This window comes from Bufo bufo, chromosome 4 (genome assembly GCF_905171765.1).
Source record: "Bufo bufo chromosome 4, aBufBuf1.1, whole genome shotgun sequence".
NCBI classification, from domain to species: Eukaryota; Metazoa; Chordata; class Amphibia; order Anura; family Bufonidae; genus Bufo; species Bufo bufo.
The window spans coordinates 461,877,978-461,903,877 of NC_053392.1; the positions used below are offsets into that span (position 1 = coordinate 461,877,978).

The window sequence follows — 25,900 nt, forward strand, 5'->3', positions numbered from 1 at the left end:
TGCTTGGCCCTCATGATAAGATCATAGGGTGCTACATTGTAGGAGCACAATATTTGTCACCTTAAAGTCGTTTACAGCATGAGATTACTGGCATGTTTTTCCCCTAAGCAGATTGCCATATCGCAGCAAGCAAAAAAAAGGCACTTCTTTGTAGGTTGTGGTGACTATACACCCAGGGGAGTAGCTAAAGGCCTCTTGCACATGAACGATATTTTTTTTCGTTTACGTTCCGTTTTTTCATTCCGTATACCGAACCATTCATTTTAATGGATCCGCAAAAAAACTGAAGGTACTCCGTATGCCTTCCATTTCCGTATTTCCGTTTTTCTGTTCCGTTCAAAGCTAGAACATGTCCTATTATTGTCCGCATAACGGACAAGGATAGTACTGTTCTATCAGGGGCCAGCTGTTCTGTTCTGGAAAAAACGGAATGCACACGGACGTTATCCGTGTTTTTTGAGGATCCGTTATTCGCGGACCTCAAAATACTGAAAAAGCCATACGGTCGTGTGCAAGAGGCCAAAGGCTCATGGGCCCTAGTGCAAGAGTTCAGCTTGGGCACCCCTTCCCTCAGTGCTTTGTGTCCAGTGGCAGGGAAATACATAGCCTTCCTGCTACCTAAGGCAAAAATGTAACCCCCACATGCCAAATTCTTGACCTAACGCCAGAGGTGTAACTTGACCTGCATGCACTTTCTATAATAACGGTATCTTCTTATGTGGCACAAGGGTTTTTGGGCCCCCTCAGACTCCTGGGCCCGGTAGCGACTGCAACCTCTGTACCCCCTATAGCTACAGCATTCACACCTATTCACCGTGGGGACTATTTCATAGGAACTTAATTAAATTAATTATATATTTTTGAGCTACAGGAATGGAAACTCACATAAGCACATACAGAACAGAAAAGCTCTGGCCTACCCTAGTTGGGTGGTATTCACAGATAACATCTTGTTTGGGTGCTAAATTGGAAACTGTAGCCTGGCATATATGTGTTACGCTCGTGTGTGGGAGGAAAACACCACACCGAGCATAGGAGGGAAAGGGGATGCCGGAATAAGGCCTGGAAACTAGGGAAGGAAGATGGACACCTCCTAGAGAAAACCCCAACTCTAGTCCTGACATACTACCAGTATGAACAGGCCCCAAAGGTAGGCAAGTTCATACACAGGATACCTAGAATCCTATCTCACCCTATAGAACCTTGGAACTAATGTCAGGACTGAGTCTACCTGTTCCTCCAAAGGAAGGACGAACAGGAGTCTCCCTCAGGCCTAAAAACAGGGAAAGGCAACACACACATATATAAACAAAATACAAAAGGTAAAGGAAACACTTATCTTCAATGAAGCTTTGGCAGCACCAGGAACTCAGCCAAGAAACAAACACAAGCTAACCACAAGTCCAACAGAAGCTATAAACCGCAAAGCATAGTGGGAGAAACAACAATAAATAGAGAAGGTAAAATGACCACAATAGCCACATCTGGGGAAAGAAGGTGTGGCATGCACCAGAAACAACACAGACGTAATTTGATCCAAAAGGAAAACATTTCAGATCAAACGTGTTGCCAGTCTCACAGATCTCCTGCCACCTGTGGCGGGAACGTCTGTATGTCTCGGTACGTCCGTGACAATATGGCACACGGGTCTTCTGAGCTTTTTTATCTAGCCGTCTTAGGGTACATATGCACAAGAGTGCAGGTTTCAAAACAGAAAATCTGTGCAGTTTTTAGTGCAGATTTCTGTGCATTTCCACACCAAATCCACTTGTTACTTGTAGTTTTTAGTGCAGAGTTGATGCAGATTTTGCCCCAGTTCTTATTCACTTTGCTGGTACTGTATTATGCAGAAAAAGCACGAGTAAACCGCAACTTGCCCTTATTTATTCAAGAGGGCATTCCAATTACAGTCAGTTTGTGACAGAGGGATACAATATCTGTGCAGTGTATGGGTGTTCCGTATTTTGCACAAAGAGTCAGAGGGATTGGATCGTGTATTGACCTGAGCGCTACCACAAAGTTTAAATGAAGGAGCACGCAGATCGGTGAGTGCCATAGGGAGAGAAGTCATATATTTTTGAATATGCATTAGGAAGTCACTCTTAGAGTATGTGTTTACACGTAGTGGATATGTGTTTACACGTAGTGGATATGTGTTTACACGTAGTGGATATGCTGCAGATTTGCCATTGCAGATTTTCAAGCAGCAAATCTGCAGCATTGTATAGTACCAGCAAGGTGGATGAGATTTTAACCAATTTGATTTGCTGCATTTTTTTAAAGCTAGCCTTTTCTACATTTCTGTTGTGGGTTTTTTTTGTTTGTTTGCCTACTGTAAGAAAAAAAATGCTAGATTTGTCTTTTTTCCCCATTTCCCACCCAACAAAAATTATATAAAATTATTTTAAAAATTATATGTACCATGAAACAATATCAATAAAAACTACAGGGGTCATTTATTAAGTCCGACATTTTTGACGCCGGTCTTCATATCCCCCATAGCTAGCGGTCGATCTACCCGAGTTATATAGAGGTGCTGGCCTCTACATAACTTCTGCAGATCCACTGCTGCTTCTAAATGTAAGACATCTTCCTTACTGTTTTACATTTAGTCCGTTTTCTTCACCTAAACCAGGCGGAGAAAATGGTAAATGAGATGGGCCTGCCGGCTAGTCCCCTTCCCCCACTTTTTTAGACCTGGCGCGAGTGGGGGAAAGTTGCAGATTGCGGACCTTTGCGCTGCAATCTGCGCCAGAAATACTCCTAATATAGGTGTGTTTCTGGTTAGTAAATGACCCCCTACAACTCTTCCTACAAAAAAAAGCCCTCCTATCACTACACTGGTGGAAAATTGAAAAAGTTGTAACTCTAGGATTATGGCAGTGAATGACTTAGAACAGAAGAGCTCTACTTGTACAGTTGTCCTGAAGGAGATGCAAGTAGAATACAGGCTTCTGCATCATCACCCCTTCATTCTAGTGCAGGGGTGGGGAACCTCTGGCTCGCAGGCCACATGTGGCCAGCAGGATCATCTCATGTGGCTCCCAGCCCCCTGACAGAACACATAATGAAAATGCTAATGACCACTTTGATTATGGAAGTGGTCATTAGCATGCGGGAGGCACAAGAAGATGAGAACAGCATTACACTGGCTGTCATCACCTTCCCTTGTCTTCTTCCGGCCCCACTCTGTACGTGTCAGGACGTAGTGCATATAGACGCTAACTATGATCTGACCCTGTGCACTGTCAGGTCACAGTACAGCGCGGCGGGAAGAAGACCGTCCAGAGCTGGAGAGGTAAGTTTATTTAATTATTTTTTTTAAATGTCTGACATGAGGTCTGATTGGAGGCTGGGGAGGGTCTGATCTGAGGTTGGGGAGGGTCTGATGGGGGTCTGATCTAAGGTTGGGAAGGGTCTGATCTGAGGCTGGGGGTCTGATGTGGGTCTTATCTGAGGCTGGGGGGTCTGCAGGGCACTTTTAGTATTTTTTCCAGGGCCACTTTAAGTTCCCAATCCGCCCCTAGTTGTGAAGGAAGAGGCAGGTACAGTGGCAGGGAGAGTAAAAGCTGGGTAAACCCCTCTCTGGACTCCCCCTGGGTTTAGCTTGGCTGCCTGTAATGCCAAATAAAGAACTAAATACATAACATTCTGAACTTAAAAATTAGACTATGTGCGGTCAAAATGGTGCCTGTACTATTTGTAATATATAGTGCAGGTGCCATTTTGTCCTACAAAAATACTAATTGAACTGCAATTTATGTAACTTACTAAGTCAATTATATGTTAGGCCAAATACAGCAATCACATTTTTAAGTTGAGAATTCTGTATGGCCCGCAAACGATTTTACAAATATCCATATGGCCCTTGGCAGCAAAAATGTTCCCCCATCCATTTTCTAGTAGATTTCCTTTTTTTATATCAGTATCATAGGTTACTCGTGTTTTCTGTACAAGGTGCATTAATGTACATTATGGAAGACCTTTCCTGAGGTTTTTCAGCATTCTCCTTTTTATTGGACTTACCAGATACATGAAGTACAGCTGGTGACACTTCCGCAACATTGTTGATCCGTGTGCTGTTTTGATACCAGTAAATCCCCACAGGTTCAGGGGGTCCAACAGCCTCACATGTGAGATTAAATGGAGTGTTCCTAGTGACATTTAAGGTTTCTGGCTGTCGAATAAAGTATGGAAGACCTAAAGGAAAAGCAAATAACTTGAGTACAACTCTACCCTCTCTATTACTTGAGTACAACTCTACCCTCTCTATTACTTGAGTACAACTCTACCCTCTCTATTATTTGAGTACAACTCTACCCTCTCGATTACTTGAGTACAACTCTATCCTCTTGATTACTTGAGTACAACTCTATCCTCTCGATTACTTGAGTACACCTCTATCCTCTCTATTACTTCAGTACAACTCTATCCTCTCTATTATTTTAGTACAACTCTATCCTCTCTATTACTTTAGTCTTGTCTTGATTTAGTGCTTATTGCTACTTTTATAGTATAGTACCTTGCTCTCATATGCCATTTTAAAAACGGGTGCAATGTCCAAATGGGAAGGTTTGAGATATATATGTCAGTTTTCATGTCTATATGTATACATACGTTTCTCTTCACTTGTTTGATTTCTGAGGTTGGTGGGTGATGTACCAGAACATACAGACAGTATGACACAATTGGCTATAGCCAAAGTGCTTAATTAAACACAAAAGTTGATAGCCAAACACTAGCTTTAATCCACTCCACCAGTGTTGGATGAACTGACCAGGATGTCTAACGCTATAATCTTGCTGGAGCAGGGATTGTATTTAAAGAGGAGGGTTTAGCTAAGTGTGGGAAACAGTGGGGCCACCATTAATAAACTGGGTTTGGCATTGCCTTCTTTAATAAGAACACAAATAAACTATGTGCAGTACCAGTCAAATTACATACTTTGTGTTATTTTTTATTGAACATTTAGATTATGGAGAATTGCCTATTTATGGTGGACCATGGGGGAGATTTATCAAACTGGTTTAAAGTCTAACTGTCTTGGTTGCCCATAGCAACCAATGAGATTCCATCTTTAATTTTTCACAGCTACTTTGGAAAATAAAAGGTGGAATCTGGTTGGTTGCTATGGGCAACTAAGCCAGTTCTAATTTACAACAGTTTGATAAATCTTCCCATATATTTATTCATGCACATATGGAGCAGTTCTGAACTTGAGTGATATCACATCACAAAAGCCATTGAGAGCCACTGACAAAGTCAATTAAATGGGTTTCTCCAGGTGTTTAATATTGATGACCTATCCTCAGGAGAGTTGCGGTCTATTCAAACAGCTGATCAGTGGGAGTCCGACCCTGCTGATCTGATATTGGTAACTTATCCTCAGAATAGGACATCAATATCAAAATCTCTGACAACCCCTTTAAAAGTTTCTCGACTTAACTTGCCACATCGGTATATACTAGGTATAAGTTCTTACATTGTAAAGATGTAATTTTTCTTTAGCTTGTCATTACATATTAATATATGACTGCACACAGAGGGAGGGGAGGAGGGGGAGAGGGAGAGTTTAGGGTTGTATTTTCTATGAATTGTTGTAATTTGAAAAAACCTTAATAAAAACAGTTTGATTTAAAAACAATAAGATTCTCACCTTCAACCTGGATGTAGATAGGATCTGAAATAATTTCTTCATTCTTGAGTGTAAAGTTGCAAGTATATGTACCACTATCAGACCTCTGTACACCTGTAATGCTTTATCCAAAAGAATAAAACAGCATTAACCAAAAAATTAACCATAAATCAATAGTACAATTTGTGATAAAAAAAAACAACCTTTGTAATATATCTTATTACAAAAAAATGCCTCTTTCTTCACTTATCAATCTCCTCTTCCCTTCCTAGCCTCTTACTTGGATCACTCATTTTTAATTCATTTGTAAAATCCTATTCAAAGATGCGGAGATGAAGATGAATTATCAGCTCTCTAAGGTATCAGGTTATAGCTGCTTTCTATGGAAGTACATGGAGAAGGAGAGAAAGCAAGAGGAGGGACCATCTGCAGAGTGAAAGAGAAGCACAGAAACAGACACTGTTGTTGTTACTAGTAACTGTTTTACTACCCCACCCCACCCCACTGCTGGATCCACAGCAACACTGTCCAGGCTGCAGTATAAAGGCCATGCTGCTGCTTCTGAGTGTATGTGAGAGACGGGGAGTGGGATCTCTTTGTGTGCAGTGTATGGAAGACATTCCAGCAACTAGTCTATGGCTTTCTGGAGCTGAGTTATTTGAGACAGAGCATGCAGAGGAATAATGCTGCTGAAAATGCTGGATACAAGTCATAAATTAGTCATATATAGTGTTATCAGTTATATATAGCAGGGGTGGACTCGCCAAATACCCCACAGGGATATTTCTCAGTGGACAAATGCCCAGGGTGCCACCATGAGTCCTCTTCATGGCTGCTGGCCAGGTACAAACCGATCTGATGCTTTCAGCATTAATTAATGCTAGCAGCATCAGATAGTTATGCCCCTGGCCAGCAGCCACAGGTGCTCTCCTGAATTCAACTGTATCATTGTCCTCAGTATGGTAATAGGGCATTATTTTATGCTGCACTACATTTGGTATTTGGTTTTCAAGTGGCGGTATTTTGTGCTGCACTACAGTATTTGCTGGCCTCAGCTACTTCTGTTGTCCCTGCCTACTTATGGCTTGTTTTGGCCCTGCCTAGTTGTGTTGCCTGACTTCTGTCAATTTGGACTTGCCTACAACCTGGGGCCACTTTTAGTTTTTTTTCCTGGGCCAGTTTAAGTTCCCAGACCGTCCCAAGGTGCAGAAACACAACAGCTTATTCTAAAAGGTCCCTTGAAAGAAAAGTCACATTTTAATAGAGCAGTATATTCAAATGATTCCTATATCTGAGCCTCACCTGCATAAAGACAGAATTGTGGTCATCACACCATCTGGGATTTCAAAAGACTGGACGGAGATGTGTTCAGAGTGGGAGATCAACTGTCCGTTCTTCCACCAAGTTATCTGTTCTCCATTATCCAGATGAGGAACTTCAATGGAACAATTGAACCTAACATCTTTGAGCTCAGACAGAACAATATTCTGCACTGTAGGGTTAAATTTGATATGTTGGGAAGGCTGAGTTAATTCAGTGTTTGGAGTTGGACTTCCTCCCATGTCTGCTACTAAACTAAGGCTGTGTTTTTCATCTTCTGCCACTAAAGTAGGTGAATGCAGTCTCTCACTTTCTCCCAATATGTAGTTATCTATAGAAAAAAAAATAATACATATATTCATAATTAGTAATGATCAATACTGGAATACTGGAGTTTGTATATCTAATTTGCATAAAAAGCGTACAAAGTTAAATTTGTACGCCAATTTGGGTCCAGTGGGGACTGAAAACAGAGTAGGGGCTTGTCAATGGAAATTGAGTGCTGGTGACAGGTGAGTTTTTTTACTCCATCACCCTGCCTGGTTTTCAAAAGGGTTTCCTGCTCTTGAAGATAGTGTAACACATTAACCCCTTAAGGACCCATGATGTACATGTAAGTCATGCTGATCGGGCAGGTGCATGAGCTGCGCCCGTCCAATCAGAGACAGGGGTCCGGTAGTCACTGACAGCCGGACTCCTGCTGTATGCGCCGGCATCGGGGTACGTGCTAGGTGGCCATCGGGTCCCCACGCTGCTGTGACGGGGACCCGATGGCAGGGAAGCCAGCCCGATACCTTCCTTAGGCATCATGGATGCCTTCCGTGACAGCCTGTGAGATCCAGCCCCCTGGATCTTACAGGCAGGAAGGCTGTACGTGTATTACAGTGTGTAATACACTTACAGCCAATGCATTAGAATACAGAAGTATTGTAATGCATTGTAAAGGGGATCAGAGCCCCAAAAGTTGAAGTCCCAGAGTGGGACAAAAAATAAAGTGAAAAAATTAAGTTTTACAAAAACATACTTTTCCCCAAAAAAAACAAAATGAAAAATTAGAAAAATAGGGGGAAAAAATAAAAGTAGACATATTAGGTATCGCCGCGGCCATATCGACTGGCTCTCTAAAAATATCACATGACCTAACCTCTCAGGTTAACACTGTCAAAAAAATAAAATAAAAACTGCTAAAAAACATTTTTTTGTCACCTTACATCACTAAAAGTGCAACATCAAGTGATCTAAAAGGCTTATGCCCCCCAAAATAGTACCAATCTAATGGTCACTTCATCCCGCAAAAAATAAGCCCCTACCTAAGACATTCGCCCAAAAAATAAAAAACAATGGCTCGCAGACTATGGAGACAATAAAACATGATTTTTTTGTTTCAAAAATGCTTTTATTGTGTTAAATTTTTAATTTTTTTTTTAAGTAGACACATTAGGTATCACCGTGTCCATAACAACCTGCAATAAAAATACCACATGACCTGAACACCATAAAAGAAATACAATAAAAACTGTGTCAAAAAAGCCGTTTGTTATCACCATACATCACAAAAAGTGTAATAGGAAGCGATCAAAAAGTCATATGCACCTCAAAATAGTGCCAATCAAACCATCATCTCATCCCGCAAAAATGATTCCCCCACCTAAGACAATCGCCCAAAAAGTAAAAAAAACTATGGCTCTCAGACTATGGAGACACTAAAACTTAATTTTTTGTTTAAAAAATGATATTATTGTGTAAAACTTAAAAAAGTATACATATTAGGTATTGCCACATCCGTAACAACCTGCTCTATAACAATATTACATGACCTAACCCCTCAGGTGAACACTGTAAAAAAAATCTAATAAAAAGTGTGTAAAAAAAGCAATTTTTTGTCACTTTACATCACAAAAAGTGTAATACCAAGCGATCAAAAAGTCATATGCACTCTAAAATAGGAGCAATCAAACCGTCATCTCATACAAAAAAAAAATTGCCCCTACATAAGACAGTCGCCCAAAAAAAAAAAATACGGCTTTCAGAATATGGGGACACAAAAAATATGTTTTATTTTCAAAAATGCTTTATTATGTAAAACTGAGCATTTGGTATTGTCGCGTCCGTAATAACCTGCTCTATAAAAATACCACATGATCTAACCTGTCATATGAACATTGTAAACAACAAAAAATAAAAACGGTGCCGAAACAGCAAATTTTTGCTACCTTGCCACACAAAAAGTGTAATATAGAGCAACCAAAAATCATATGTACCATAAAATAGTACCAACAAAACTGCCACCTTATCCCATAGTTTCCAAAATGGGGTAATTTTTTTAGAGTTTCTACTCTAGGGGTGCATCAGGGGGTCTTCAAATGTGACATGGCAACTTAAAATTATCCCAGTGAAAACTGCCTTCCAAAAACCATATGGCGTTCCTTTCCTTCTGCGCCCTGCCATGTGCCCGTACAGCCATTTATGACCACATATGGAGTGTTTCTGTAAACTACAGAATCAGGGCAATAAATATTGAGTTTTGTTTAGCTATTAACCCTTGCTTTGTTATTGAAAAAATGTATTAAAATGGAAAATCTGCCAAAAAAGTGAAATTCTGAATTTCATTTTCCTTTAATTCTTGTGGAACACCTAAAGGGTAACAAAGTTTGTAAAATCATATCTGTAAAGAATAAATCAAGGCAACTGGACTTACTGTAGATTTCTTGAAAACGTTTCACTCATTTTGTAAAATCAGTTTTGAATACCTTGAGGGGTGTAGTTTATAAAATAGGGGCCATTTATGGGTGGTTTCTATTATGTAAACCTCACAAAGTGACTTCAGACCTGAACTGGTCCTTAAAAAGTGGGTTTTGGAAATTTTCTTAACAATTTCAAGATTTGCTTCTAAACTTTTAAGCCTTCTAACGTCCCAAAAAAAGAAAATGTAATTTACAAAATGGTCCAAACATGAAGAAGACATATGCTAAATGTAAAGTAATAACTATTTTAGGAGGTATCACCATTTGTTTTAAAGGGAACCTGTAACCAGGATTTTGTGTATAGAGCTGAGGACATGGGTTGCTAGATGGCCACTAGCACATCCGCAATCCCCAATCCCCATAGCTCTGTGTGCTTTTGTTGTGTAAAAAAAACGATTTGATACATATGCAAATTAAACTGAGATGAGTCCTGTCCCTGACTCATCTCACATACAGCACTCATCTCAGGTTAATTTGCATATGTATCAAATCAGGTTTTTTTACACAATAAAAGCACACAGAGCTATGGGGACTGGATATTGCGGATGTGCTAGCGGCCATCTAGCAACCCATGTCCTCAGCTCTATACACAAAATCCCGGTGACAGGTTCCCTTTAAAAGCAAAGAAATTTTTTATTTTTTTTATAAATAAAAATGAAATATTTTGACTCAAATTTACCACTGTGATGAAGTACAATATGTGATGAGAAAACAATCTCAGAATGGCTTGGATAAGTAAAAGCGTTTTAAAGTTATCACTACATAATGTGACACATGTCAGATTAGCAAAAAATGGCCTGGTCCTTAAGGTGAAAAATGGTAGGATCCTTAAGGGGTTAAACACACAGTAAACATATTTTCACATCAAAACAGCACTTGTTTTTTTTTAAAGTGATACATTTGAGATAATTACATGAAATTAAATGATTCAACTACAGTAAATATAGACTATTTTCTATAAAGGTATAAAAAGTAATGTAATGTTTGTCCAGAGCACTGAGTAATAGCCATACGTAATAAAATACATGTCATGCAAACTGCAAGGGTAAAGGTACGAGCGCACGTAGCTTTAGCCCGGATCATAGTTCACAATAAAAAGGAAAAATGCTGCACTTTACTTTTTTTTTCAAGCACAATACCTGTCCCATATCTTTCATTTTGTACTAGTTATGCTGTATGGACTTTCAATGTTTGAAAAACTTGATAAAGTAATCCTATTATATTGCATTAATATATTCTGCAGGTAAAATGACTAGTAATTAAAACAACTGACCAATAAGACAAAAGGAGAGGTGCTCCTGCCAAAACTTGCTCATATCACAAACATATGAAAAGTAGGCTAGGGCTGGCCATGCACATTAAATATAAATTGGCTAACAATTATACCTTCCAGCATACCCTTCCTCAGCTTGCGTGTGTTCTCCACAGGGAGAGGGGTATAAGCCACTGACAGACACCTCGGGTGGCAGCTCCCACGAGAACAAAGGTATCGGACATGTTAAAATCCAACTGCCCGATCCTTCTTCCCCCAAATATATGTGGTTTGGAAAGTGTTGGCAGGGTGGACTGGCCATAGACACTATAGGGAAATTACCCAGTGGGCAGATGCTCAGGGGGCCATCCAAGCCCTCCTCATGTCCACCAGTAAGGTACATAGCTATCTGCTGCTCTCAGCATTAAATAAAGCTAGGAGCATCTGGTACTTATGCACCTGGGTGGCAGAAGAAAGTGTCCTCCTGCATTCAACTGTATTTGGTTCTGCTGGGACAGTATTTCTGACACTCCTACTTATATTGGCCCTGCCTTGTGTCAATTTGGACCCACCTACAACATGGGGCCACTTCTAGGTTTTTCCAGGGCCACTTTAAGTTCCCAGTCCACCACTGGGTGTTGGGATACCCCCATACACATTGGTTGGACGGCTGGTCCTGACTAAATCTAATCCTCAACTATGCCGCCCAGTTAATCCACCTCTCCCCTCGTTTGTCCTCTGCCTTTTCCCTCTGTCAATCCCTTCACTGGCACATTTCCACTGAATTCGGTTCGGAATACTAAGTATTAATAACTATATATAAGGCCTTGTGTCAACCTGTCCCCTCCTTACATTTGTCTTAATTTCCTGATACATCCTCACATGTAATCTCCAATCTTCACAAGACTTCCTCTTCACATAATCGCCTACAAGATTTCTCACGAGCACACTCCCATAGTCTCGAAGCCACTACCCCTGCACATCAGACTCTGCCCCAAGATCCAAACTTTAAAAGCAACCTGAAACCCTACCTCTTCAGGAAAGCCTACCACCTGGAATAAGTATACTGCCTCCACACAGCCAGATAAACAGCTTTTACCCTCATCTACTGTCCCATTCCACCTTCCCTTGTAGATTGTAAGCCCTTGCTGGCAGGGTCCTCGTCCCCTCTGTACCAGTCTGTTAATAGATTGATGCTTATTATGCTTGTTTTTTTCGTATTATGTATGTATCCCCACTTTTAGATATACAGTACAAATTATAACTTTGCACATGGTGGGGCAGCTTTACTAAGCCTATACATGAAGTAAACTAAGACAATCTGTCTAGACCTACACCAGATTTATCACAGGGACTCAGGCTGGATGATGAATGTGGGGCAGGGCTAGACACTTTTCTCTTACTCTATCCTGTGATGGCTAACCTCCGGCACTGCAGATGTGGTAAAACTACAACTTCCAAGATGCACACTTGCTTGACTGTTCTCAGAACTCCACAGAAATTAATGGAGCATGCAGGGAGGTGTAGTTTCATCACAGCTGGAGTGCCGGAGGTTAGCCATCACTTTAGTCTATACCAACTATTGTTCAGCTTACCTTGACAGAATTTTCCGCTTTCAAAAATGAAATCATTGTGTAAAACTTACATAAATAAATAAAAAGTATACATATTAGGTATCGCCGCGTCCATATCGACCGGCTCTATAAAAATATCACCTGACCTAACCCCTCAGATGAACACCGTAAATTTTTTTAAAATAAAAACTGTGCTAAATAAACAATGTTTTGTCACCTTACATCACAAAAAGTGTAATAGCAAGCGATCAAAAAGTCACACGCACCCCAAAATAGTGCCAATAAAACCGTCATCTCATCCCGCAAAAATCATACCTTACCCAAGGTAATCGCCCAAAAACTGAAAAAATTATGGCTCTCAGACTATGGAAACACTAAAACATCATTTTTTTGGCTTCAAAAATGAAATCATTGTGTAAAACTTACATAAATAAAAAAAAGTATACATATTAGGTATCGCCGCATCCGTGACAACCTGGTCTATAAAAATATCACATGATCTAACCTGTCAGATGAATGTTGTAAATAACAAAAAATAAAAACTGTGCCAAAACAGCTATTTCTTGTCATCTTGCCTCACAAAAAGTGTAATATAGAGCAACCAAAAATCATATGTACCCTAAACTAGAACCAACAATACTGCCACCCTATCCCATAGTTTCTAAAATGGGGCCACTTTTTAGAAGTTTCTACTCTAGGGGTGCATCAGGGGGGCTTCAAATGGGACATGGTGTCAAAAAAAATCAGTCCAGCAAAATCTGCCTTCCAAAAACCGTATGGCATTCCTTTCCTTCTGCGCCCTGCCGTGTGCCCGTACAGTAGTTTACGACCACATATAGGGTGTTTCTGTAAACTACAGAATCAGGGCCATAAATATTGAGTTTTGTTTGGCTGTTAACCCTTGCTTTGTAAAAGTAAAAAAAATATTAACATGGAAAATCTGCCAAAAAAGTGACATTTTGAAATTGTATCTCCATTTTCCAGTAATTCTTGTGGAACACCTAAAGGGTTAATGACATTTGTAAAATCAGTTTTGAATACCTTGAGGGGTGTAGTTTAGTAGATGGGGTCACTTTTATGGAGTTTCTACACTAGGGGTGCATCAGGGGGGCTTCAAATGGGACATGGTGTCAAAAAAACCAGTCCAGCAAAATCTGCCTTCCAAAAACCGTATGGCATTCCTTTCCTTCTGCACCCTTCTGTGTGCCCGTACAGCGGTTTACAACCACATATGGGGTGTTTCTGTAAACTACAGAATCAGGGCCATAAATATTGAGTTTGGTTTGGCTGTTAACCCTTGCTTTGTAACTGGAAAAAAATTATTAAAATGGAAAATCTGCCAAAAAAGTGAAATTTAGAAATTGTATCTCTATTTTCCATTAATTCTTGTGGAACACCTAAAGGGTTAACAAAGTTTGTAAAATCAGTTTTGAATACCTTGAGGGGTGTAGTTTATAGAATGGGGTCATTTTTGGGTGGTTTCTATTATGTAAGCCTCACAAAGTGACTTCAGACCTGAACTGGTCCCTAAAAATTGGGTTTTCAAGATTTGCTTCTAAGCTTCTAAGCCTTGTAACATCCCCAAAAAATAAAATATCATTCCCAAAATGATCCAAACATGAAGTAGACATATGGGGAATGTAAAGTAATAACTATTTTTGGAGGTATTACTATGTATTATAGAAGAAGAGAAATTGAAACTTGGAAATTTGCTATTTTTTTTACAAATTTTTGGTAAATTTGCTATTTTTTTGTAAATAAAAATGAATTTTTACTTCATTTTACCAGTGTCATGAAGTACACTATGTGATGAAAAAACAATCTCAGAATGGCCTGGATAAGTCAAAGCGTTTTAAAGTTATCAGCACTTAAAGTGACACTGGTCAGATTTGCAAAAAATGGCCAGAAGGTGAAATAGGGCCGAGTACTTAAGGGGTTAATCTGCACTGATAATCCACCAGAGAGTACAGCACAATGCAAGTAAATATGAATCCCAGGTCAGAAGGTAACCACCTTGGATCATTATCAGACATTGCTGTGATAGCATTTCAAAGTTGACCATTAAAGGCAGATATTCTCAACTTTCATTTTCAGGCCTTTATCAAAATCAATAATGTAATATTTTCTGCATTACAACATGTCATTGCATGACTGAAGTGTCAACCAAAGATAATGAACTGAAGAAAACAGATTTATGCTTTAATGACCTTCCCTTCCTGAGGCCACTGATGTTGAATTTACAGTAAAAAAATTTATGATTCCTTATCAGTGACTCTGTTGAGAAATACGTTCTAGATTCTTGAAGGCCAAAGGTAATGTATCTGCTTCTTTCACAGTGCAAGTCTAGCCTAGATTCACAGAGCAGTGACTTGTGATTCAGTGTCTTGACTATACATAGGTACATTAAACACGGTTAAGGACCCGTTCAGACAAGCGATGTTCACATTTGGGAGCTGTCCATGTGAAGAACAGTTAGCACCTGGAGAGAACACTGAACCATTATATTCAATTGGCTAAATGTGCTAGTACACATGTACACTCAAATCAAGCTTATTTGTGTATGAGCAAGTCAGGAGACATAGTTGTCACATCGAATGAGTCTGTAAGGCCACCTTAAAGCTGGCCAAACACATTAGATGTGTATTTGTCAAAACCCGTTGATCTTGGAAATCCACCGTATAGAGGTACAGTATATATATCTACGGTATGTATAATGCACACAGGTACCGTACATACATATCGTTCTTGTGTGTTTGATATATATAGGAATATATGGTATTTGTGTTTTTTATATATTTATGTGTAAATATAAATGTATATATAATGGGGGAAACTTATCAAGACCGGCACACTGTATGCCTGTCTTGATTCCCCCTGTGCTGCCAGAGGATGGGCCAAATTTATGCAAACGGACACACATATATTTGGCGCATCTTCCAGCTGCGCCGTGCGACACACTTAAATCAATAGATTGAAGTCTTTCTTCACACCAGAAAACTGGCCACTTCTGAAAACTAGCGTGAAGAGGGAAATGTTGCACATTTTGCTACAAAATTGGCATGCGACTAAATGTGCAACCTATTTACGCCACAAAAGTGCCGTAAATAGGTTAGTAAATCTCCTCCAAAATGTTTAAGTGTAATCAAGTTATTTGACCTGCATGGTGAACCCTGTAGGACGTTATTTATGGCCCCTGGGAATGGCACAAAATTTATAACACCTAAAACAAAGGCATAATTGCTGTTATTTAAGAAATAGTTAATGAAAGGTAATCAATAATACGGGCAACGCGGTGGCTCAGTGGTTAGCACTGGTGCCTTGCAGCACTGAGGTCCTAGGTTTTGTTCTCCCCGTGTTTGCGTGGGTTTCCTCCTACACTCCAAGACATACTGATGGGGGACTTAGATTGTGAGCCCCATTAGGGAGGGTGATGCTAATGTAGTATGGCGTTTCGCGCCTAAGTGCTTCTTCAGGCCAAAAACCTGAAGAGGCGCGAAACGGCCATCGCCTTATCACCTGTGTCAGCACTGCATGTATGTAAGTCCGCCTCCAGCCATCTTATGTAATCAGCTTTTATGGATACAGCCATCATGTACTTAGCCGTGTGTATTCAGCAATGATGTACTCAGCTATGATGTACCCAGCTCTGGAGGAAATAAAAGAAAATTGCACCGATTGGTGAGTGCCGCCTACACATTTTCTTTTTGTATGTAGACAATATGGTACATTTTACAGTAGGAGCAAAGTAGATGAGATTTAATTAAATTTTATACACATTCAGTATAAAAAAAATCTGCATGGAAAATGACACCTTTATATTCTTTTAAATCTGCAGTATGAGAATTTCTGCTTCGAACTGCACCCTTAGCAATAAAGAAGGGGAAACCATTCCAAATTCACAGCAAAATCTGCGGCAAAATCCACATAGATTTGTTGCTTATTTTCAGCAGCAAAATACACTCTCTATGAATGTACCCTTAAAGGGGTTCTCCTGGATTTTTACATTGATGGCCTATCCTCGGAATAGGTCATCAATATTCAGATCGGCAGTTGTCCGACTACCGGCACCCCAGCTGATCAGCTGTATGAAGAGGTAGCAGCAGTCTGTGAGTGCTTAGGACTCTTCCTAGGCTGTGTGTGACATCACATTCATCAGTCACATGGCCTAGGTGCAGCTAGGTCCCATTCCCCTCCATGACTGCTTTGCCACTGCATGGCCTTGTCAATCAAAGCAGCGAGGGAGGGGTTGACCACAGAAATGAGTGTAGCTTGGGTGCAAAAAGGGCAATGGTGATGCTCTCAATGCACCAAAGGTCTAATTTGCATAGTAAGAAAAATCTTCAGATCAAACAAATACAGAGCTTTAGGGTACATTCACAAGACCGTAAGTGTTTTGCAGTCCGCAAATTGTTGATCCGCAAAACACGGGATCCGGCCGCGTGCGTTCTGTATTTTACAGAATGCATGTGGCCAGCCCTATGATAGAAATGCCTATTCTTGTCCACCAAGAATAGGACATGCTCTATCTTTTTTGTGGGGCCTCGTGCCGTTCTCATCTTTTGCAGCCCCCTTGAAATGAATGGGTCAACACCCATTCCGCAAAATTGCGGAACGGATGCGAACCCAGAAATACGGTCGCGTGAATGAGCCCTTAATCAGGTGAACTACGGATATGTGTCTATGCAAACAGTTTGATAGGATGGTCGCTGGTGACAGATTCCCAAATAAGGACTAAATGAGGAAACAAAAGTATACTATACATGTTTCTATCATATTTTTTCAGTTTTTGATCGACTGATAGCTATAGTTTTTAAAAACCAACCCAAAATACTGATTATCCATGCTGCGTGAAAGTGGCATTATTGTCATTCACAAAATGGATAAAATATGCGCAGTAGTCTAACATCTGAATAGGAAATAAACTGTCAAAGAGAACAACAGAATCCATTCATTTGTAGATAAGGATTTAATCGCTGTAATGCCGAGAATCTTCTGTCCTAACTGCCTACACATCAAATGCAAAAGTTAGCAAAACCATTCTAAGCCTAGCATTTAAAGGGACACTTCCATCAGAAATGAGTATTTTTAACTGAATATTCATAGAAAACTTTTTTAAAGAATTTTTAGCTGTTTTTTTTTTTTTCATTTTGGCAGTACTTATACATGCAGTACCTTTGAAAATTTTATATAAACGATCTTCCTTTTGTAGCAGTCAGCACTGAGAGATAAAACTCCTATATAGATAACACATTGTCAGTTTATTGCTGCTGTGTGAGGAGGGTGATATCTGCAAGATAATCCCAATAATAATAGTAGGTGAAGAATTGGGATAACAGTATGATAGCTCTATTGTTCTCTTGATAGGTCTAAATAAAAATGGTTAGACCATTGAATTAGTGTAACGTGTGATGCGTAAACTGGTTCTCTCACTTCAGCAAATGGCATTTATCATGTAGAGAAAGTTAATACAAGGCACTTACTAATGTACTGTGGTTGACAATATTGCCTCCTTTGATGTTTTAATTCATTTTTCCATCACATTATACATTGCTTGTTTCCAGGAGTTGTAACCACCCTGCTATACAGCAGCGGTGGTCGTACTTGTATAATATAGGAAAAAGTGCCTACCTCTCTGGTGTCCAGGACCGTGGGAGTGCACATAGGCACACATGCGCAGCATCGCCCGTCCCAGACATCTTGTATTTGTGCTACAGCTCTGGCCATAACCCTTGGATATGAGCAATGTATAATGTGATGGAAAATGAATCAAGCCAGTAAAGTTTCTCTACATGATAAATGCCATTTACGGAAATGAGACAACCGCTTTAAGGGTTCAGCTACATGGCGATCTTGGTCGATAACAGCTTTCACGCTCAAGGATCGCAGTGTACTGGTGCTAGCATAGAAATGAATCGGATTGCAGAGCGAAATGCTTGTGTGCCGCAACCTAGACCGCAGAATTCTGGGGTCGTAGTCACAGCAAATGTGTGAGGCGCGGTGTGACCCCTGAGGCTACACTGCAATCCCACTGAGATCCTTGGGTGCAACAGCTGTCACACAACCAAGATTGTCGTGTAGCCGTACCCTTATTTGGCGACTCATCCCCCTCCCTTCTCTGGCTGCAGTGATGGTCTGACATTGTTTGCCATGTTAAAAGTCCAAACAAATGTGTTTTTTTTTTTCTTAAAAAACTACATAGAATATTCAGAATTTAGGCTCTTATCATGTGATAAAACAATTTGATGGAAGTGTCCTTATAAGAAGTGTTTTTTGTATGGTGGGCAACAAATTATTCCCCAACAGCAAATACAGGGAAAAATGCAGACCGGGTATCCATTGCATAATTCTTTTTCTAACTATAGCAGCAACAATATTGAAGAATCACTCAAAAACTCCAGTCTACACTCCAGTGCTGCACCATCCTCCAGCTCTAAGCTTTCCATAAACTACATTGCAGTATGATGACTAATATCCAAGAGAAACATTTTGGAGCACCCTATGTATAACCTGGAAAGCTCCTCCATGACTCTGTTCATACCATGCCTTTGTGTTTGGCATGTTATTCAGGAGCAGTTCCCAACCTTGATGTGCCCATAGGCTTTCATTATCCAAACAAATGCCAAAAGGGTGTCCTCTGAGCCAGCATATCTTTCCATGTAACCATTTAGAAAACTCTCATGAGGGGAATGCCAATTACCCCATATCAGGGGCAAAATTCTTTCCAACTCCAAATATGATCTATAGAATAAATCCATAAATCAACGTGCCATCTCCATCTAGTGACCTAGGAAATTATTTTCAAGAAAGGCATTCATTCTCGTACTTCATTGAATCAAACATTACAACAAAGATTGAATTTGGTAGAACTGTGTTTTTTTTCATAGTTTCATAGTCTCACTGCTCTTACAGTGAAGAATCTCCATCTATGGTGATGGTGAAACCTTTTTCTTGTAGATGCAGGGGATGGTCCAATATCATGATTACAGATCTGTGTATAAATAAAAAGATTATTGGGAAGATATCTACTGTCCATTCATATATTTAAACCTTATAATGAGAGCTCCCTTAAACTGTCTTTTTCAGATTAAACAACCCCAAGTGATCATCTGTCTTGGGACTGCAATCTATCCATTCCCTTAACTACCTCGGCCACCCTCCTCTACATCCGCTCTAGTTTAGTTATGTTCTTCTTGTGAACTGGTGGTAACAATTCTACACAATATTCATCTGTGGCCTGACTTGTGTTTGTATAGAGGGAAATCTATGCTCTTGTCATGAGTATCTTTGCTTCTTTTAATGTATCCCATGATTTCATTTGCCTGAGCAGCAGTTGCCTGGCACTGGCTGCTAAAGTTAAAGTGGTAGGATATGCCATCAATGTCAGATAAGTGCGGGTCCCACCTGTATCTATCTCTAGAACGGGGCCCCCAAAGTAAACGAGAGTGAACGGCTGAAGTGTGGCCACCCTCCATTCACGTCTATGGGACTTCCGAAAACAACCAAACGTGCAATACCAAGCATAGGAGCTATACAATGTACGGCACTGTGCTTAGTAAACTGTGAGGAGGCCACGGCCCTAATGGAGCTCTGCGATCTCCTCAAACAACTGATTGGTAGGGGTGCCAGGAGTCAGATCCCCTCGGACCTCATATTGATGACCTATCCTGAGGATTAATATGTAAATCCCAAGGAACCCCTTTAAGATCAGTCTCTCTCATGCAGTAATAACACGTAATAACAGTCCTGGAGCATCTATTCTAGGGGTACTCAGTTACTTTTTGTAACAGTCTACATACCTACTGTAGGTCTGCCGTCAGTTGAAGGTCTCAGCTGCAAAAAAAAAAGTAAAGATGGGCAACACCAGTGGCGTGTAGTGCTGCAGCCATGTTTTTACTATAAACAACAACTCTAATCCCACCTAATCCCCTTTCTAATGACCACCCAGTAATAGTGCCTCCCCACACAGTAAGAATGTCATCTTAGTGCCAACTAACAATAATGATGCCCCATAGTGCCCCTCAGACAATATATTTCTTTAGTGTCCCCCACAGAGTATGATGCCCCCCTCACAGTAGGGTAATCCCTTGGTGCCATCATACAGTATTAGACCCACTTAAATGCCCCAGAACAAAGATGTCTTCTAAGTGACTTCCTTTACACAGTCTGATATTTTTTTAAATGTTCCCCTTCCACCTCATATGATGCCCCCTTAAATGCCCCCACACAGTATGATGAACCTTTAAGTGGCTCCCCACACAGAGTGAATGCCTCCTCATAGACTATGCCCCCTTAGATGGCCCCCACTCAGTTATGCCCCCTAGATGGCTTGCCACAGGGTTTTTGCCCCCTTAGATGGCCCCCTCACAGTTATGCCCCCTTTATTTATCCCACACACAGTTATGCCCCCATGTAGGGGCCTGGACAGCTGACACCAGTGGTCTGGATTCAGACTGCAGTCCTTTAGTTGAGTACCTGAGATCTATTCTTATGTTGTGTCATTCCTTTATTATTTCTGCTAAAAGTTTATGAATAAAGCTACAACTGGTTGTTACCAGTTGGCGGTGTGTCCCTGCACAGTCTGATACTGCCCAAAACAGTGCTGCCAGACAGTGTCAGACTGTGCAGAGAAAGACCTCCTACTGGTAACACCCAGTTATAGCTTTATTCATAATCCTATTGGCATTTCAGTAGGAGCAGCATTTCAGTTACCAGGTCTGTCGGCTATACAATGGATGGAGCTGTGTACTGTAGTTCCAGTGCTAAATTCTAGAGGCGGAAATGTCCTAAAAAAAATTGATTGTTGAGGTGTCGAACCCCTGCTGAATAAATACTGGTGGCCTATCCTGATGATATGGCATCAATAGCCCCTTTAATGCTTTGGCTGACTGGTGTATGTTCTGGACACTTCAAACCTGCACAATAGGCCTAACTGGACCTGATCTTATTTAAAAGGGTTTTCCAGGATTGATGATCTATTCTCAGGATAGGTCATCAGTACCTGATCGGTGGGGGTCCAGCACCTGGGACCCTTGCCGATCAGCTGTTTGAGAAAGCACCGGCGCTCCTGTGAGCACCATGGCCTTCCCCATCCTCACCAAGCACAACGCCGTACATTGTACAGTGGCTGTGCTTGGTATTGCAGCTCAGCCCCATTCACTTCTATGAGGCTGAGCTGCGCCTAGGCCACGTGACTGATGAACTTGACATCACATGGCCTCGGCAAAACTGCAAGAAGGCAGCAGCGCTCACAGAACACCCGGGACCTCCACCGATCAGATACTGATGACCTATCCAGAGGATGGGGAATCAGTTATAAACTCTCAGAAAACCCCTTTAATATTTCCGAATTTGCAAAGAGGTTGTATAAATAGATAAATAAAACTTACTTGCAATTATGTCTTTAATGAGGACATGAGGTATCACCTTCATAGAAGTATCATACTCCCATGTAGGTGATACAAGGAAATATGCTAGAAAAAGGGTGGTTTAGCTGATGTAAAAAAAATAACCAATGCACACAGTTATTAAAAAAATTATATTACAGGACAGGCAGTTTCTAAGGAATTTAGATTTCAAGGTATCCAGAAATAAACTCCATAAAGTTATCTCAAAATATGGGCTTCTGAGATACTCATAGTATACTCGTGTATGTGTTACACTCTTCTGTCATCTAGGTTTCCATAGATCTTAAATGTCAAATAATATCACAGTACAGTTTTGCAAAGTGGCATAAGCCCTCCCTATTTATTCTGTCCCACCGTTCTGTCAATGTGTCAGTGTTAACTGCAGTTCTGGCATTCTGTTTAAAAGCGACAAGACTCAGGATACACACAGATACAGAAGAAATAATGCTTCACTAGGAAATATAATGAACAGTGATAGTTTTCTAGAATAATCAGTAAAAGGGCTGACAGTCCAGAGAATGTGTCGCAGCAGCACCAGCTCCCAAGGTATTCTGCCGAGACCTTCACACAAACAGAGCCCTCCATTCTTCTGTTTACAAAGGGAGTTCAGACCATGAAGTACCATGACAGTGTTTCCAAAAGCGATTCAGTTTTACTTTATGTACAAATAAGTGCTGATATCATTTTCACATTACAGTTTGTATGTATCAATGATAATAATAAATTCACTTTTTAACTCTTTAACCGCAGCCCCGAGACCATTCTTCCTTCACATCAAAAGGAGGGGTAGTTAAAGAGGTTATCCGGCTATTTGTAACTGATGACCTATCCTCTAGAAAGGTCATCAGCATCTGATTGGTGGAGGCCGACACCCGCCCGGGACCCCCGCTGATCAGGCCCCATGGCCTTCTCGTTGCATAGCCTAGGCAAGTGTCGCCCTGACCATTGGCTACATATCATGGGCACAGCTCCATTCAAGTGACATTGTTCACAGGAACACCAGGCCTTCTCAAAAAGCTGATCTGAGGTGTTTCCAGGTGTCGGAGTTCCAATTAAAGTTGAGACGTGCATCAGAAGCTGTCGCACAACAAGAGTCTGTGTGTAGTCCAACCTAAAGGAGCCATAACTAAAGAGATCAGATCAGCAAACACTGGTCTGGTGGAGACCTTTGAACCTCTATGTAAAGCACTCAGGAAAAAAATCTTAAAGGGGTTGTCTCGTCTGACACATTGGCTATGGACCCGCAGCTATCTCCAGAACGGACACCCAAAAGTAAGCATGTACTTCATTGATGTCTATGGGAGTTCCGAAAATAGCTGAGCAAGTCTCACTGCGCACTTGAGGGGTTCCATTCTGGAGATTAGTGCGAGTTCCCACAGCTATCTGAAATAGGTGGCAGATCCTAGCGATTTGCCACCAATTTCTCAGATAAGACAACCCCTTTAGGCCATTTGACACGAGTACGGAAGAACACACATCAGATCCGCACAAATTTCTGTGTGGATCTATGTGCGTTCCAGCAGCATATCCGCGCCAATCCACAATGTCTAACGGCGGCTTTGTGTGCGGATCTGACACGGTTTTGCTGCAGATCTCACTCTTCACTGGAAAAGGGTAAAATCCACAGCTAAAACCCCAAACATAATTGACTTGATTCGGATTTGGAAATCCACACTGCAGGTCACTTTCCGCGCAGAAAAAATCAGGAAAGTGTAAATTTGTGTAATCTCATACACTTTTCTGGTACTGTTACACTCTGCGTTTTTTTCGCACGGGAATCCACGCAGAAAAACGCATGTATTCAGCAACATGTGCAGGTGGCCTTAAGATCCAACTTACAAGACTACTTCAGTGGTATAAATAAATGAAGATGTCCTCCTATAACCAGAATTACTTTATATATATTGGGACTCTAGTGTACTAGGCACCTGCCAAGTAATGCGAGTTCCTCTGAGGCTAAGGCTCCGCAGGAACATGGCCTCAATTCATAGCTGACCTTATGTATATCTCTGGAGGGAAAAGTCACTTGGAATTTTCACTCAGTTTTTCTTCTCATGTGTGATTTTACCATAACCCACGGGTGAGTCCTAGCCTCAGTGTATCTTACTTTACTATGCATTGTGCCCCTCACAAGTGGATTTCTCCAATGCAGGTGACATAACTATTTCCATGTGTCTTTGATCTTATTCACACGACCGTGTCCAATTTCCCATCTGCAAAAAATGGATCTAGGAGAAAAGTTTAACTTCTGTGTGCACTCCGTTTTTGGCCTCATGCACACAAACGTATTTTGTTTCCGTGTCCGTTCCGTTTTGTTGTTTTTTTTGCGGAGAGGATGCAGACCCATTCATTTCAATGGGTCCGCAAAAAATGCGGACAGAGCACCGTGTGCTGTCCACATCCGTATGCCCGTTCCGTAGCCCCGCCAAAAAAATATAACATGTCCTATTCTTGTCCGTTTTAGGCATTGTTACAATGGATCCGCAAAAAAAAAGAAAAAAGGGTGGCACACGATGTCATCCGTTTTTTTTTTTTTTGCGGATCTGCAATTTGCAAAACTACGTGTGCATGTAGCCTTTCTCTTCTTTCCATCAACAGAAATGGCTTTTCAGATCCACAAAAACAGATCATATTAGTGCACGCAATGAGTTTCTCAGATTGGGCACAGAGATCCATAAAAAAAAAACGGATGTGTGGATGGCCTCATTGACTTGTATGGGCCATTGACTTTTTAAAAACGGATAGCATACAGAAGAAAAATACGGTGGTGTGAATTAAGTACTACAGCACAGCTCCTACCTTCTAGCAGATAGCACATCTGGAAAAGAATCAGGCAGTCTAAAGCAACATGTGGTTCTCCTGAAGTCGAGGACATTCATATCTTTGGCCAGCAGGTGATGCTGTGCTTTGTAGTGCCTTCCACAAATATTACAGATCAACAATTTGCTATCCAAAGATTGGCAGCTATTACCCTTACCTGGTCCAAATAACAGCGGGCACATGAGCAGGATGAGAAGGTGCCTCCACAGTGCTGCCATAGCTTCAGGATCAGAGACACAAAATCCAGGGACACCAGTAGAGAATCCTGGGTTCACTCTTGTACCAGCCAATGGAATACTGCTACCACAGGATAAAACATCACACAGAGCAGTGCCATAAAGCAAGAAGTTCTGGAGACCTGGAGCTTACACAGAACAGTCCCTAGGTAGGTTACAGGTAAGTCACAGCCTTCTGTTCCCACCAAGCTGTGTGCTCTGGAAATGCTAGAGTTCAAAAATGTGGACCATGCCAGTGGTCAGAGTAGAGTGCTCTTTTAACGCTTTCCTTTCCAAGTTAGAGTCACCACAGCAAGTACAGAACAGTTGTAATCTTACAGGTTGCAGCCCAGTCCTCTGCCAGCTGGTGCACCAGAGTTGGTTTTGCTGGTGGCAGTGCCCAGTGCCTGACGTCTGTCTTTGGGTCCAGACTATGACATAGGTCCCCTCCTGCAGTCCTAATCCAGATGCCTGTGCTGCAGAATGAGTGAGCAGAGCCTGTGACGTCACGTGCAGACTGCAGCCTCCTCTCATTATTATTGCCTGTGGAGGCTGCATACCAGCTCCAGCAGCCAGAGGTGGAGTCTGCAGATGGGGGAGGGCTGGACTGGGAAACTGGGCACTTTCTTGCGTTCATTTTCTTTGCTGGAGTCACTATTGTCTTATAAGCAGAGTCACGGTATCCTGTTCCTTGTAGTAGTGTTACTTAAGTCTTACCAGCACTACATTGATTATTGCATTTTCAACTGCCTTAAATTCATGCCATATGTACATAGTAATTATGCCTTCTTCACCCTCCTCCCCACATTAAACCAGCTGACCTGGAATGCAAGAGAAAAACTTTCTCTGTTCACAAACCAGGAGCGAAAAGTGTAGGAAACTGTACCAAATAGGATCAAAATAAAAGTAACAAATCACAGTATAAGTAATATATAA

At 41.1% G+C, this 25,900-nt stretch overlaps 1 protein-coding gene across 2 annotated transcripts in view; it reads right to left on the minus strand.

Annotated features, from left to right (window-relative positions):
* MERTK (MER proto-oncogene, tyrosine kinase) overlaps nt 1-25,482 on the minus strand; it is a 152,403-nt gene extending 126,921 nt beyond the window's left edge. For both annotated transcript variants that reach the window (XM_040429461.1, XM_040429460.1), the window contains exons 1-4: nt 24,907-25,482; nt 6,938-7,286; nt 5,657-5,757; nt 4,027-4,200 (exon numbers count right to left, since the gene is read on the minus strand). In XM_040429461.1, coding sequence (XP_040285395.1) covers nt 4,027-4,200; nt 5,657-5,757; nt 6,938-7,286; nt 24,907-24,967 — 685 coding nt within the window. In that variant the 5' untranslated portion in view covers nt 24,968-25,482. The remainder of the gene's footprint in view (nt 1-4,026; nt 4,201-5,656; nt 5,758-6,937; nt 7,287-24,906) is intronic.
* Nucleotides 25,483-25,900: the final 418 nt, after the last annotated feature.